At 40.7% G+C, this 15,844-nt stretch overlaps 1 protein-coding gene across 1 annotated transcript; it reads right to left on the reverse strand.

Moving 5' to 3' along the window:
* Window positions 1-3,644: 3,644 nt before the first annotated feature.
* On the reverse strand, window positions 3,645-15,308 carry pdlim1 (PDZ and LIM domain 1 (elfin)). Its single transcript, XM_024424426.2, has 7 exons — window positions 15,032-15,308; window positions 13,815-13,966; window positions 9,414-9,498; window positions 8,511-8,698; window positions 8,115-8,227; window positions 7,114-7,228; window positions 3,645-4,450 (listed from the first exon to the last, which is right to left on the reverse strand). Exons 1-7 carry the CDS (start codon window positions 15,122-15,124, stop codon window positions 4,264-4,266), a joined length of 933 nt encoding a protein of 310 aa, XP_024280194.1. The 5' UTR covers window positions 15,125-15,308; the 3' UTR covers window positions 3,645-4,263.
* Window positions 15,309-15,844: the final 536 nt, after the last annotated feature.

The raw sequence follows: 15,844 nt of genomic DNA on the forward strand, positions 1-15,844 counted from the left end.
ATATTTAAATGTTGATTTCATTTGAATATGTTGATCAGCACGTACAATTTTCTTGTACTTGCTCATGTTAGTCACACGCACTTTGGAAAGGTAAAATAGTTTGATCGATACGAGTAGGCTAGTCTAGAAATTAATCGTGGCAGATTGCTTTTTGTAGTGCATGTAAGCGCCTAATTTTAGTAAGATCCTTTAGAATGAGGTCAGAAGTAGCACTGTTTTTTATATTTAAAACACGTTGTATTGGTAGTATTAAAGCATTGGTAGCTGTTGATGTACTGTTCACGTTTAGCCTAACTTGATATGACATCAAATCATAGACGTCATAAAAGCATAGTGAGCGGATCATAATGGTGAACGACTTGGGCATGCAAGCTTGCGTTGACGTCATAATGGTGATGATATATGTCATCATTGCCATGGGGATAGAATACCCATCACAATAATATCTGCTTCCATTGTGGTGTCATGTACATGCATCATAATGCCACAGACAGTTATAAAACATATTTAATAATACTTTTGGTACAAACCTCTATTGCTCTACAAAACAGTTGTTGGAGATAAATGGTGTGCATCCCATAATAACAACTGCATATCTCATGGCAAGCTGCCCTGTTTCTCCCAACTCCTAAACTAACCCTTAAATCCTTTAAAACAAAGCATGGTTTCTAATTAATATAACAATCACAATGCTCTGAAGTTGAGAATTGTAGCAGCATTTCCAGAGACCAAAAAGAGAAAACACCACATGTTTTATTTGCAGTAGGGGATATTAAGTTGTAGTTTCTCTGGTGATTGACTGTCAGTCCTCAGTCCTCAAAAATGCATTGAATGAAATGAATGTCGAACTGGACATTCGACATTCGGCACACCTGTGGCCCTGCATGGGGCAGCTAAATACTGTGCCCTTTGTGTACCTTCCTCACAGGGCGGCTACATACAGCACCCTTGACTCTGCATGCTTTTGTCACACGCAGTGGTGTAAAATACAAGTATCACTAAAGTAGTTTGAGGTATCTGTACTTTAGCATGTCTATTTTTGACAACTTTTACTCCAATACATTCCTAAAGAAAATATTTTACTTTTTACTCCATACATTTTCCTCTGACACCCAAAAGTACTCTACATTTTGAATGCTTAGCAGGACAGGAAAATAGTTCAATTCATGCACTTGTCAAGAGAACATCCCTCTTCATCCCTACTACTTCTGATCTGGCGGACTAACTAAATACAAATGCTTCATTTGTAAATTACGTCTGATTATTGGAATGTGCCCCTGGTTATCTGTAAATATATTTATATATTTTTTAAACAAGAAAATCGTGTTGTCTGGTTTGATTATTATAAGGAATGTGAAATATAGACTTTTAGTTTCGCACACCTCAAGTTAGAGCGTGTTCACCCGCAGTCTCAAGTAGATGCAAGTTGTGTAATGACGGACTCCCACATGCTGTTTTCTATCTTGAAGTGTTGTGCGTCCCTCAAACATAACGTACATCTTCTTGAAACGGCAGGTGAACATGCTCTAACCAATGAGTGCGGGTTGGACCCCTGGAGTGCGTCTGAGCGCCCTTGATTGGTTGAAACCGAGAGAGGTGATTGACAGGTCCGAAAACCAGTCGGGATAAGAGGCCTGGCAATTTTTTTTTACAACGATCATTTTAATAGTAGTTGATGGAAGGCTTTGCAATTGAACTGAATGCGAATAACTAGCAAACAGCAACATATTGGAAGGCATTGTGTGATGAACAGATTACAGTAATACCACTTGAACAAGGTCTCTCGTGCAAACATAGATTTTTTTTATGTGCTAATGCCGAAAGTACTATGTACCTCAACTAAATACCTATAAGCCACAGAAAATGGCAAAACTGATTATGGCTTGTGTCTTCCAAGCATGTAGCAGAGTCCATCTGCAGAGGTGCACACATCCAAGTGTGACATCCATGAAGATATAGACCTGAAAGACAAATGAGTTCTTTGTGGCATGACACGTAGAATGAGGCAAATTAAATGTTGTGTCGGGTATAACTTATATTACCCAAAAAAAACAATAAACCAAAACAGATACACAATTTTTGATTTGCAGGAAGTGGGAATGGCATTTAATCAAATGACTAATTTCCAAAGATTTTCCACCTGTAAAGTGCTGTTTACCGTAAACCACTTAACTGTGGGTGAATCTCCTACAATTCAGATTTTCTTAATTTAAACTCAAAATAAGCACTTCGTGCCATTGGCCACTTCATATTCCGCTGTGTTTTTGTATTGGGAATGTTTCAGTATTCCCTGGGATACCATTCTGTCAAAATGCATATGATGTAGGCCTATGCATTTCTAAGACAATTTGGAAACTGTAGAACCTCTACATTACCCATAATGCTAACTGACTAAACATTCAAAATTACCATGGCAATTAGGCTATGCATCACAATAGTAACTATACTTCTATGGTGAAAGAGGGTCTTCTATAAATGTAAGGGAGGCAGTAACTGCAACCAAATTATTTTACTGTGCCCACTCACACATACTTATGGTCACACAAGGTGGACCCTCGAGTAGCCTTACAATTATTTACATGACCCCAATTTTATTTGCAAACAAATGATTTGTCGGTGCACATTCACTCATATGGTGACATTTTAGGCAAATTGACAGCGAGTACAATAACCAAAATAATTCAAATACATGGGATGTTGAGCTTATTAGTAGCATGAATGTGTTCTTTGCAGGGGGGGGAGGAGGAGTTATTGAGTTGAAGACTGGTTGTATGTATTCCTCAAACAAAATTGTATTGAATCTAATTAATCAGATCCAATGTTTTATCGCCTGTAGGAGGGCAGGGTGTCACTAGTCATTTGTAATACTGTATAACATCAAACATAATAGCTGGTCTCATGAAAGGTGGTAATGCTTGAAACTAGAAAGACTACTCGGCGAGAGCATAGATTAAAGACGTAGAGCAGCAGGGTCACCACTAGCATACAGCTCTCCACTCTGCTGGTCACCATGCAAAACAGCAGGTGGTGCCCCAAACCAGAATAACATGAAGTAGACACGGCACCTGACCAGCAGTGACAAGGGACGAACTGGTCAATTACTGTACAGCACTTAACGGGCGTTAAAACAAAACTGACGTTTGAAGCATGTATGGGCCTACTTACCAGGGCAGTGCCATCCCCTGCTGGGTCCAAAAGTCAGGTAGCCCCAGGGGTGGGATGCCTACCAGCCATCCATCCAGGAGAAGGGCAATCTCATTATAAACACCTCTAATGAGGTCCTTGGCCTAGAGGTCCTGGAGGGGCTCTGAGTGTCTTCTCTCCACCCTGCTCACAGTGCCAACCCCTGGTGCTCCAAGACAAGAAGACTCTTGGTCTCCACAGGCCCTCAACTTCTCCTCGATCAGACTCTTACGCCACCCCTTTTTGGCCATCCAATTCATCGTCTTGTCTCCGTCCTCATTGGACTTCTTGCTCTTTGGGTGCCTGAAGAGGCTACAGCAAGACATGTTGCTCCGTTGCTTGTTGAAACAACGCTGAGCGCACTTTTACCAATACTGAAAAAGACAGCTGAGAAGAACGTTAATCGTCCTTAAAACCCCACCTCTATGCAGCAAGTTTATCAAGTTAACTAAACAAAGAAACACGGTTTGAGAAAACATTTATTAAGTCATAATAATTATATTGACAAGAGTAATTTGGAACACCAATACAGCATTTTCACAACGAAAAGATGGAGCTCAGCAATCATTTTGGAGGATAGTTTTTGGTTATGAACATCCACCCAGAAGCAGGGCCACCAGACGCCTGGCTCTAACCACCGTGATAAAGTCATACCCAAGTAAAGTAGCTACTGCCTGTCCCTTGACTGTCCGTGGTCACAGCATGTTTGTCAAAGATTTATGGTAAAAACAGAAACCCAAAATATTAGTCTACTGATTAAAAATACAAATGTTTTGGATTCCTCTTAGAGATTGGGTTCAACCAGACTGACTACACCATGTAAGCAACCAATTCATAGCCTTCTTCAGTTCCTAAACGTATACGCATAATGTGCAAATTATTATCATCTGACGAATAGCAAACCTTGACTGAAGCGTAACATGTCGTGCCTGGTAGTAACATTATTCAGGCATAATACAATATACCATTTTACAGTCTAGAATGTGACATCTTTAAAAACGCTGGAACGTCTTGGGGATGGTTCTCACGGAGTCTTGGAGACACTAATGTGGTCATGTGCAGTGTTCCAACGAGACAGCTCTACTTGGGGAAGACCGTGACCACGTCATAGCCTTCGGGTGGAGTCACTCGCTCGCGTGCGTGTTTCTCGCAGTAGATCTGGTCCTCCACAAAGAAATGTCCCTTCTGTTTCAGGTTGACGTCACAATTGGAGCAGGTGTAGCACTCGGGGTGACGAAACTTGTCCCGCAACTTGACAACCATCCCTCTGTGTTTGGGAAAGAAGAAAACACAAACTAAAATGGTTAGGTCAAATAAAACAAAAATCTGTAAAAACGTCCTATGAAAACCCTCTTCAGAATGCATTATTTGCCCAGTTATAATGCATTACGTAGATATTTATGAGCACCTCTTAGCACCTAACATTAATAAAGCATTGTGAGCAGGCAGCATAATACCCCATGTAGCAAAGTCTTAGAATGACCAATATAAAAAGCTATAAAAAAGTGATTTTCTGACAGATTTGCAGTGACAGAAAACACCCTCTCTTGCTAGAAACTCGTTGCAGATTTTCTTACTTTTCATCCTACCCTGTGATGTCACATAGCCTTTTTCAGGACCTTATCTTTTCAACCACAGATAATAGGGTGGGGGGGGGAGATGCTGTTTTCACATATACAGACACTGGTTTGGTGCTGTAGATAATGAATAGGAGGTTGAAACGTGGCGGAATTGCCCTTTAAGTCTTAACACTTTATTACCACGTGCAAAGGACCCCTGAAGTACACAGCTGTCGGCGGCATGCTCACATCATGGCTGTAGATCAGCCAATTTAATTGACATGTGACACAAAAACACTTCTCATGTGACATTCCATTTTTAAAAAACTTACGACAAATAAGGAAATTGGTCAAATACAGTATTTGATCTTAGTGTAGCAACTGAGGCGTCATTTACACAGCCATCCTAGGAACCCAATGCAGAATGTTTATGTACAATCTTCTTTCCTGACTGTTCACACTGTTGCTCATGCGACTAGGGTTGCAAAGGTACCGCTAATTTACTAAAGTTAAATTGATTAACAGGTAAAACATGAATCTATAGTAACATTGGTAATTTACACTTGAATAACTTCAAAAAAATGTATTCATATATAGTATTCCTTGTTTATATCCATGTCAATATAGCCAATTAGTTCCTAGTGCATAGAGCATTTGGTTCAAGAGAAAATTGCCTAAATAATGAAAAAAGCTAATTCAAGACATAGTAAAATAAATTAAGTGTAAAAAAAAACAAATTATATTTCATGCTGAAACCCTCATATTAAACAAATGGTATTCACCAAGTTTGTTTATATTTAGGTTAATGTTTTACAGCTTTGTCATTCAATTTTACATGTGATAAGGCCACACGGAGGGCCAGAGATCATTACTATGGAACGCCGTTTGGGACTTTGCGTGTCAAAAAAGATACGTCAGATATCTGACGTGTCAAATAAGCTTGTTGACCAATCAGAACGTGAATATGACTGCACGCCACAATAAATTTAACAGTTCATTAATTTGACAGTTACACATTGATTACACTATCACTCGTCGGTCATATGTCACAACGATACGCATGCTATGATGCTGGTAAAGGTGCCTGTACCGCACGAACGCAGACAAACTTCCAAGCTTTAGAGACAGTGCTGGTCGTAAAAAAGCTAGCCAGCTGATGGATGCAAACAATGTAATTTTGCTATGTTTTTGGGGAAGAACAATCTGTTTCAGTAGCTATAGTTAACTAGCTAAGTGTACTTGAAAGTTACCAAGAATTTGTTTACTGGTAAACTTCAAAAAAGGTTTCCAGTAATATAACCTCCCTTTGCAATCCTACACGTGAACCATATCAGATTGCAGCATTCACACTGATGTAGCCTCTGAAATAGCACACAGATGCAATGCTAATTTCCAGTCACTGATCCTTTAAATTTTGTCAAGAGGCTGTGTGACTGCTGCCACCCCAATGGACAATGGACAAAAAAGTTTGTCAAACAACGCGCAGCTCGCACAACACATCGATCGCGCAGTTCGCACAACACATCGAAGTTAGCAGACAAAGAAATCTGATCATTGGGGAGGGGAGGGGGGCAGCAATGCAGGGAGCAGCAGCGAGGTAAATAAATGTGTGCGTGAAGTAGAGAATCCCATACATGCGCAGAAGGTAAGATTGTTTGGCTATTGAAGAGGCATCCAGATTTCAGCCACCTTTTAATTTTTGGATGCTTGTCATATAATAATAATAACCTACATTACTCATCTCATATGTATATACTGTACTCGATACCATCTACTGCGTCTTGCCTATGCAGTTCTGTACCATCACTCATTCATATATCTTTATGTACATATTCTTTATCCCTTTACACGTGTGTATAAGGTAGTAGTTTTGGAATTGTTAGATTACTCGTTGGTTATTACTGCATTGTCGGAACTAGAAGCACAAGCATTTCGCTACACTCGCGTCAACATCTGCTAACCGTGTGTATGTGACAAATAAATTTGATTTGATGTTAATGGCAGGTCATGTGCAAAACAACACTTCAGAGTAAAAGAAAATCTGATTTGCTCATCCAGATTGAGGTCGCATATCGTAACTATCAGGATTGAGAACTACATAAATGTGGAATACATCAGAACTCAAAAGATCAGATTCCATGTGTTTTTGGCTGTTTACACATTCTGGAAACAAAATACTATAGGTATCAAATATGCCATTGGAATTGGTCTGCCTGTGTTAACGTAGCCTATGAGACTGGGCCTGTATTCATAATTCATCTCAGAGTAGGCGTGGATCTCCACGTCAAATCACTGTGAGCAAAAATGCAAAGCTCACAATATTATCATGACATCTCAACTGTTTGAATAATCAATCATACGCTGTACTTACACAATCCCCGATCCACATTTGTCACAGATTGGTAACTTGTTTGCATTTCCCACTGTTGAGACCATTTTTGCGGCGGGGGCCTTCACACTCCTAAACCCAGAGGGCTTATCAGGATCTGCAATCAAGAGGAGACATGCCATCGGTTTGTTAAGCCACTTACCAATTGCCATTAAATATTTGGAAAACCTTGTAAAATATAGCAAAGGCTCTTCGTGTCACACAGAGATACAATACATTGTGTTCACCAGTCTGTTACCAACTATAGCATCAAAATGACCGTTTAAAACACTACTTAGCTGAACCAAATCTATTCAAAAACAATTGCCAATTACATCATGTTAAAACTCCAAAACATGACAAAGTTATAACCCAGTTCGACAATGCGAAACATAAGTGCTAGTGTCGAAACAGGCACTCATTTCTCAGCCTCTAAATTCTGCAACATCATTGTAATGGTGGCAATTTACACAGCGTTATAATCCAACCCAACTGGATACGCAATCCGTGTGATGCAACCCAAAAATGGTTGGATTGCAAACCCATGTTGAAGTAAATGCCACATTTTATTTATCCGTTATTTTACCAGGTAAGTTGACTGAGAACACATTCTCATTTGCAGCAACGACCTGGGGAATAGTTACAGGGGAGAGGAGGGGGATTAATGAGCCAATTGTAAACTGGGGATTATTAGGTGACCCTGATGGTTTGAGGGCCAGATTGGGAATTTAGCCAGGACACCGGGGTTAACATCCCTACTCTTACGATAAGTGCCATGGGATCTTTAATGACCTCAGAAAGTCAGGACACCCGTTTAACATCCCATCCAATCACTGCCCTGGGGCATTGGGATATTTTCTTTTAGAACAGAGGAAAAGGAGTACCTCTTTACTGGCCCTCCAACACCACTTCCAGCAGCATCTGGTCTCCCATCCAGGAACTGCTTAGCTCCAGGGCTTTAAACACTACATGAATATCAACTGCATACATGTGTGAATAAGTACCTGACTCCAGAATCTCCTGCAGCACCTTGAACGAAGCGGACTGTCGAGGAGGCTCATCAGCCTCTTGGTTTTCCTGCAGCATTTTGTAGACCTCAGAGTCTGCCACTGTTGGGCTGCAAAACAAATGAACACCAGTTGACATACAATGAGTCGTATAGTACAAAGGCGTGGTCAAATCGAGCACAAACAAACGATAAGGCCTCAAAACATTGCTATGTTTCCTTGGGCCAGAGCTGAGTTCGAGTTTGACTTGTAACAAACACATACTGTAAACATCTAACAAGTGAAAATGCAGTGCATTCTGCTCTAGTAAGACATCGTAAATTGAAGAATGATACCCAGCGAGTAAAACTTGACGCAATGACATTATTGCAACCAGCTGGGATTGATCCTTACATGTTGCTGGGCTCGTTAGCGGCAGTGGCAATTGTTTTCACGTCATCCACGGCCGTGTTAAAGTCCTTGATGTTCTCGGAGGAGTAGAGACCGGCAGGATTGTTGTACTGATTGGTTACCACCTTGGGGCCAAACCCGGCGAATGGCAGCGCGCTCCTGTTGTGTGCGGAACCTATGGGTTTCACCTCCTGCAAGTTGGGTGTAGCCAGGGATAAAGAAAGTAATGAGTACTAGACAAAAATCAGTTGTACTACAAATATAAATACTGGTCAATGCCATCTCACACATGCCTCGATAGAAACAGTATGACAGTTACTTGACTAATATGTGGATATTAGAGGTAAAGAATAGCATAGTCAAAATGATATTTCGGTACTTCCTTCATGATAACAGGTAAACACAGGGCCGACTAAGACAAACTACAGTGACATGCAAAGCATTAAAAGCTCAAGTGAATTTTTTTTTAAAATGCGCAAAACATATTTTCTATGTATTCTGCGACCAAAATGCACTGTGTTTGTGACACATCCCTGAAAGCTGTGGAGGACTGACAAATCACACGCTTCCTACATTAATTCACACTTTGGCCTCAATTTCCCATCCACTAGGCAGGAATTGAGTCTTACGTCAGAGCTTGGCTGATAAAACCATGGTCTCCTAGGAGATCGCCTGTTGGGAAGTAAACAATGACCTCATCGTTTGCAGTATAAAAACCCAAGCCTTTGTTTGTGCAGTGGGGATGTGAAAGATTGCAGATACTGGACCATTTCCTATCTGTGAGTAAGGGATTTTCCACTTAATACGCCATGACAGAGCAGGGACATACCTCTAAGTCACCTTATGAATGCCTAATTTCCTAATATCTTTGGTCTGAGTGAAGTAGGATATAAAAGACAGACACACCTGCGGCTCAGATGCGAGATTCATCTTGTACGGGTTGGTCTTTCCATCCTCAGAAGAGAGCGGTGTCCAGATTTTAGTTTCTGATCTAAAAAAAAAAGAAAAGAGTCAAGACCATACACAAACTTGCAATAATTTGTTTTATTCAGACATGCAATAAAACATGAAAGATATCCAAAAGAGAATACAAATGTGTACATAGCAGGCCTCGAACCTGTTGATGGGATAACAACCATTTCTAAAGAACATATTTTATAGGGGTAATCTGCAGTTCAAAACAAAGTGACACCCCACCACCATTTTGGTAAAAAGCTAAAGGGATGGAGAAATGTAGCTAGTCTTAAATGAATATACAGAACTATGAATGCAAGGACTGTCCATCCATGATATCAATGTCCAACATTAAACCATATTTTGAGGCTCATATATATATATATATATATATATATATATATATATATATATATATATATATATATATATATATATACACACACACACAATTTACAAACACAGTAAAACAAGCATCTATTGTGTGTTCTGGGGTGGTTAGACAGTAGATATATATTCTTCAAGAATCAATAGCTATATATCATTAACTTAAAAAGTATGTAGAAAACAGATTTCCCTTTAAGGAAAGCACCACTCACATCAAGTGTCCTGCCCAAGTTGGTACATCAACATTTAAAAGCCCCCCAATAGGAAGTTGCTAACCCTATATTGATGTAATTTCCTGTCCTAGAGATGCACGTTTAGGTTCCACCTCCAACGAATGTCCTGGCCTATCTTTGACTTTGCAACCATTGGGAAGCAGGCTGCTGGCAGGCTTTGGCCATTGGTAGGAAAGTCAAGTCAGCCCGTGCTCATGGTTCTCACAGGGAAGTGAATTGACAGGCTAGAAATGACTTTGCTCATGATCATGCACGCCACAATTGACATGTAACTAACTATACAGCGCATTCGGAAAGTATTCAGACCCCTTGACTTTTCCCACATTATTACAACCTTACTCTAAATTTAATTAATTTATGTTATTCTCAATCTACACGCAATACCCCATAATGACAAAGCAAACACAGGTTTTTAGAAATGTTTGCAACTATTAAAAATAACATTTACATAAATATTCAGACCCTTGACTCAGTACTTTGTTGAAGCACGTTTGGCAGCAATTACAGCCTCATGTCTTCGTGGCTATGACACTACAAGCTTGGCACTCCTGTATTTGGGGAGTTTCTCCCATTCTCCTCTGCAGATCCTCTCATGCTCGGTCAGGTTGGATGGGGTGTGTCGCTGCACAGCTATTTTCAGGTCTCCTCAGAGATGTTTGATCGAGTCCGGGCTCTGGCTGGGCAGCTCAAGGACATTCCGAGACTTGTCTTGAAGCTACTCCTGCATTGTCTTGGCGATAGCAAAAGCACTTAGGGTCATAATCCTGTTGGAAAGTGAACCTTCACCCCAGCCAGAGGTCGAGCACTCTGGAGCAGGTTTTCATCAAGGATCTCGCTGTACTTTGCTCCATTCATCTCACCTCGATCCTGACTAGTCTCCCAGTCCCTGCCGCTGAAAAACATCCCCACAGCATGATGCTTCCACCATCATGCTTCACCGTAGGGATGGTGCCAGGTTTCTTCCAGACGTGATGCTTGGCATTCAGGCCAAAGAGTAAAAAATTGTTTGTTTTTTTTAAATTAACCTTTATTTAACCAAGTAGGCCAGTTGAGAACAAGTTCTCATTTACAACTGTGACCTGGCCAAGATAAGGCAAAGCAGTGCGACAAAAACAACAGTTACACATAAACATAGTCAATAACAATAGAAAATTACGATTTTTCCAGTTATGTACAGTGAGCTTGGTTTCGTCAGACTCGAGAATCTTGTCTCTCATGGTCAGAGTCCTTCAGGTGCCGTTTGGCAAACCGCAAGCGTGATGTCATGTGCTTTTTTTTACTGAGGAGCGGCTTCCGTCAGGCCACTCTACCATAAAGTCCTGATTGGTGATTGCTGCAGAGATGGGAGAACCTTCCAGAAGGACAACCATCTCCACAGAGGAACACTGGAGCTCTGTCAGAGTGACTAGCGGGTTCTTGGTTACCTCTCTGACCAAGGCCCTTATTGGGTAACGTAACAACATTTTGAAAAAGTCAATGGGTGTGAATACTTTCCAAATGCACTGTACACACATAAAAGTTTGGGGTCACTTGGAAAACAAGGACATTTCTATGAAAACATACATGAAATGAGTTGCAAAATGAATAGGAAATATAGTCAAGACATTGACAAGGTTATAAATAATGATTTTTAATTGAAATAATAATTGTGTCCTTCAAACTTTGCTTTTGTCAAAGAATCCTCCATTTGCAGCAATTACAGCCTTCCAGACCTTTGGCATTCTAGTTGTCAATTTGTTGAGGTAATCTGAAGAGATTTAACCCCATGCTTCCTGAAACACCTCCCACAAATTGGATTGGCTTGATGGGCACTTCTTACGTACCATACGGTCATGCTGCTCCCACAACAGCCCAATAGGGTTGAGATCCGGTGACTGTGCAGGCCACTCCATTATAGACAGAATACCAGCTGACTGATTCTTCCCTAAATAGTTATTGCATAGTTTTTAGCTGTGCTTTGGGTCATTGTCCTGTTGTAGGAGGAAATTGGCTGCAATTCAGCGCCGTCCACAGGGTATGGCATGGCGTTACAAAAAGGAGTGAGAGCCTTCAATCTTCAAGGTCCCCTTTACCCTGTACAAACCTCCCACTTTACCATTGCCAAAGCACCACCAGACCATAACATTGCCTCCACAATGCTTGACAGATAGCGTCAAGCACTCCTCCAGCATCTTTTCATTTTTTCTGTGTCTCACGAATGTTCTTTGTGATCCGAACACCTCAAACTTTGTCTGTCCAACACTTTTTCCGATATTCCCTTGGCCAAAGAACAGACACTGGACCATCTTAATATTATATTTTTATTGGCCAGACTGAGATATGGCTTTTTCTTTGCAACTCTGCCTAGAAGGCCAGCATCCTGGAGTCGCCTCTTCACTGTTGACATTGAGACTGGTGTTTTGCGGGTACTATTTAATGAAGCTGCCAGTTGAGGACTTGTGAAGTGTCTGTTTCTCAAACTAAACACTAATGTACTTGTCCTCTTGCTCGGTTGTGCACCGGGGCCTCCCACTCTTTCTATTCTGGTTAGAGTCCGTTTGCACTCTTCTGTGAAGGGAGTAGTACACAGCGTTGTACGAGATCTTCAGTTTCTTGGCAATTTCTCACATGGAATACCCTTCATTTCTCAGAACAAGAAAAGACTGACGAGCACCAGAAGAAAATGATTTGTTTCTAGCCATTTTGAGCCTGTAAACGAACCCACAAAATGCTGATGCTCCAGTTTTCAGCTGTGCTAACAATTGCAAAAGATTTTCTAAAGATTAATTAGCCTTTTAAGATGATAAACTTGGATTAGCTAACACAACGTGCCATTGGAATACAGGAGTGATGGTTGCTGATAATGGGCCTCTGTACGCCTATGTAGATATTCCATTAAAAATCTGCAGTTCCAGCTACAATAGTCAACATTAACAATATCTACACTGTTTTTATGATCAATTTGATATTTTTTAAATTTATTTTTTTGTTGCTTTTCTTTCAAAAACAAGGACGTTTCTAAGTGACCCTAAACTTTTGAACGGTAGTGTATATACACACACAGACACTTAAATTTGTAAAAAATAAAATTACAAATTAAACACTGACTAGTTATAATAAGTGAATATTGACAAATTATCCCATGGATTATGGTGATTTTCAGGAGGGAAAAAAAAGCCGAGGTGCAAAAATCTAAGTTTGCACCCCCTATTTTCCATGGCTCAGGCGGCCAAGTGGACACAAGGCAGTTTGGCTCATCTCTGTCACAAAGAGGAAGAACTTTTCAGCTGTTTCTGATTAATAAACAATGCCACGCTGTGGTAACATTCAAATAAAACCCAGCCCTGAAACAAAACGTAGGCTGAAAAGAATGTGCATGTCATATCACAGGAAGAGACAACACATCCACATGGATTTACACGAAGTGGGCTGTTCGGGTGTACCACTTCCAAGCCCAAATATGTCCTACTTTGACTAAAACAATGACTTAAATGGTTGCGCAACATCATGGGTAAGCTCTGGCCATCGTCTTTCAGCTCGAAAAAGTGCATTTCTACTGGCTAGGGTGTTTAATCTCAGACATAAACAAATCCAAGGTCCCCCCTCACCATTTGAACCATACAATTTAGTATCTCTTACATATAACCACATCAGGTGTCAGAGATACTGTACTTCTGTGCACATTTGCTGAATTGTTCCATGATTCAGTGCTTTTTGAACCCATCCGGGTGTATGGAAAACTGCAACTCCCTACCTGTCGACGGAGAGGATCATTTCCTCTAAGCAGCCCTTGATCTTGTTCTGTGCCTGCAGGTGAGTCATGCTCTCAGTGGGCTCTCCATCGATGGCCAGGATCTGATCCCCGACACTCAGACTGGCCTGGGCAGCCTTACTGCCAGGAGTGATCTGAAATATTCAGTACGTCAACATACTCAACTTCCTTATCACATTTGGGACCGAGGAATCTGCGATTCTTCTATGACATTTCAGGAGGACAAGGATCCTTTGGCTAAACTCTTGAGTGTCCCATGGCAGGTTGTTATGTGGTGAATATGGGTGCAGTCTCAGTTGACAGACAGGATTAGTAACACTAGAAAAGTATGATGGTGACTAAGGATTCAAAGGGAGGTCTTAGAGAAATTGAACAAATAACAAGAATCGGTTTCAAAACACACTTAACAATATAGTTTGTCGTCAGAGTGTGCATAGCAGTCATTCATTCATTCAGTTACATCTACAACACTTCAAAAGGTTCATCATCTGTTGCACTGAAATCCTCAATACACCTGGACAGTTTTTCTTCAATATGTACTTCTGAGAAAACGTTGGGAGGGCTAAACATTGTGGGCCAGTTGAGGGCAAATGTTAGGTTGGTGAAGACAAGAGTGAAATTCCGTGCCCCACCTAAGAGGATATAGGTGAAACACTGTCTCACGGGATGTGATCTTGCTTACCCACAAAATGTGCTGTACTGTAGGAAATGTCTGAGAAAACAACACTATATAAATAGGTTGCTAATGCCCTCTAGATAAACTAAACAACAATGCATAGACCTATACAGACTTGGATGGATGTATTGGCCAAACAATGGAAGATTGTCATCTAGAACTAGACTAGGCCAGTTCATGGACGAATTTAACAGTAGCACATGGTAGCACACTTTGCACAACACGGTGAAGCTGGTTTCTCCGAAAAGGTCGTTTAGAGTCAATTAAGTTTTATTGAATGGCCATCTGGCATAATGACCCGAAAAGTAACTTTCTCCTGACCCTCAAATGGCAATAGATTATTGGTGAGGTAATGAAAATAACCTTTACAGCAGCGAGAAAGAACGCTTCCCCTCGTGCCTCACGGAAAAGGTGTGTTCCGAGTCAGCAAGTGAAAGTTCCGCCACCGGACAGGGCCAGATGCGGTTACATTGTAAAGAAAATAGATTATAAAAAGTGACAGACTCTCTGAAACAACACTTACCCGCGAGATAGTCAAGGGTTGTTCAAAATCCCTCCCACCAACTAGACGGAATCCCCAAGGTCCAGGACCTTGCACGACAACCCGTAGAGGCATAGCCTACTTCCAAATTTGCCGAATCCGAGTTTTAAAAAATAACGTATAATTCTTAGACAGCCTGTGTTTGCCCTGACAAATATGACATGTGTGAACAAACTTCGATGAGGCTATTGTGTAGCTAAAAGTAAAGGGGGCGGTTCCCGTGGCAAAGCTGAGCGAATAGTTTGAGATGTTTTCACCCTGATAAGATCGATTTCCTATGTTAGTTCAAGGATGTACCGTTACGTCACCATATTATATGCAAGCTTACCATTTATGGAAGACCCATTTCCCAGGATGTGGAATGTGCCGCTCCCTAAACTTGAATTCCTGCCATTTGCTCCACTAAGTAGGCTACAGCCGACAAAAACTGAAACGACCCATTGTGTGTGTAGGCCTACATTCTCTACTTTTTCATATGCATTGCAAAACGAATGGTAAATAATAACAATGTGACAACAATTCTATTGTAGGAGTTAGATAGGAGACAAGCAAATTAATTTAGGGCCTTCACAGCCAACCTGGTGTCAGAGAATTTCGTATTATTCTGTATGAAAATCCGATACACTCCTTATAATATATTACTTTTTGTATGGTATTATTAATTTGTGATTACAATTCGTATGATGTTACATATGTTACAAATTTGAAAAACATACAATATGTTACGAATTTGCTAAATGGATGAAATGTTCCAATTTCCAATTTGTTGTTGCTTACGTTAGCTAGGTGGCTAAC

Source organism: Oncorhynchus tshawytscha, linkage group LG06 (genome assembly GCF_018296145.1).
Source record: "Oncorhynchus tshawytscha isolate Ot180627B linkage group LG06, Otsh_v2.0, whole genome shotgun sequence".
NCBI classification, from domain to species: Eukaryota; Metazoa; Chordata; class Actinopteri; order Salmoniformes; family Salmonidae; genus Oncorhynchus; species Oncorhynchus tshawytscha.

What these genes read in the sequence shown, in the direction of transcription:
- pdlim1 (XM_024424426.2), bottom strand. Translation starts at nt 15,124, where the DNA reads ATGCCTCTACGGGTTGTCGTGCAAGGTCCTGGACCTTGGGGATTCCGT. An exon ending in ATGATCCTCTCCGTCGACAG is followed by an intron (nt 9,499 to 13,814) that starts GTAGGGAGTTGC and finishes TTTTTTTTTTAG; the next exon opens with ATCAGAAACTAAAATCTGGA. An exon ending in ATCTCGCATCTGAGCCGCAG is followed by an intron (nt 8,699 to 9,413) that starts GTGTGTCTGTCT and finishes CCCAACTTGCAG; the next exon opens with GAGGTGAAACCCATAGGTTC.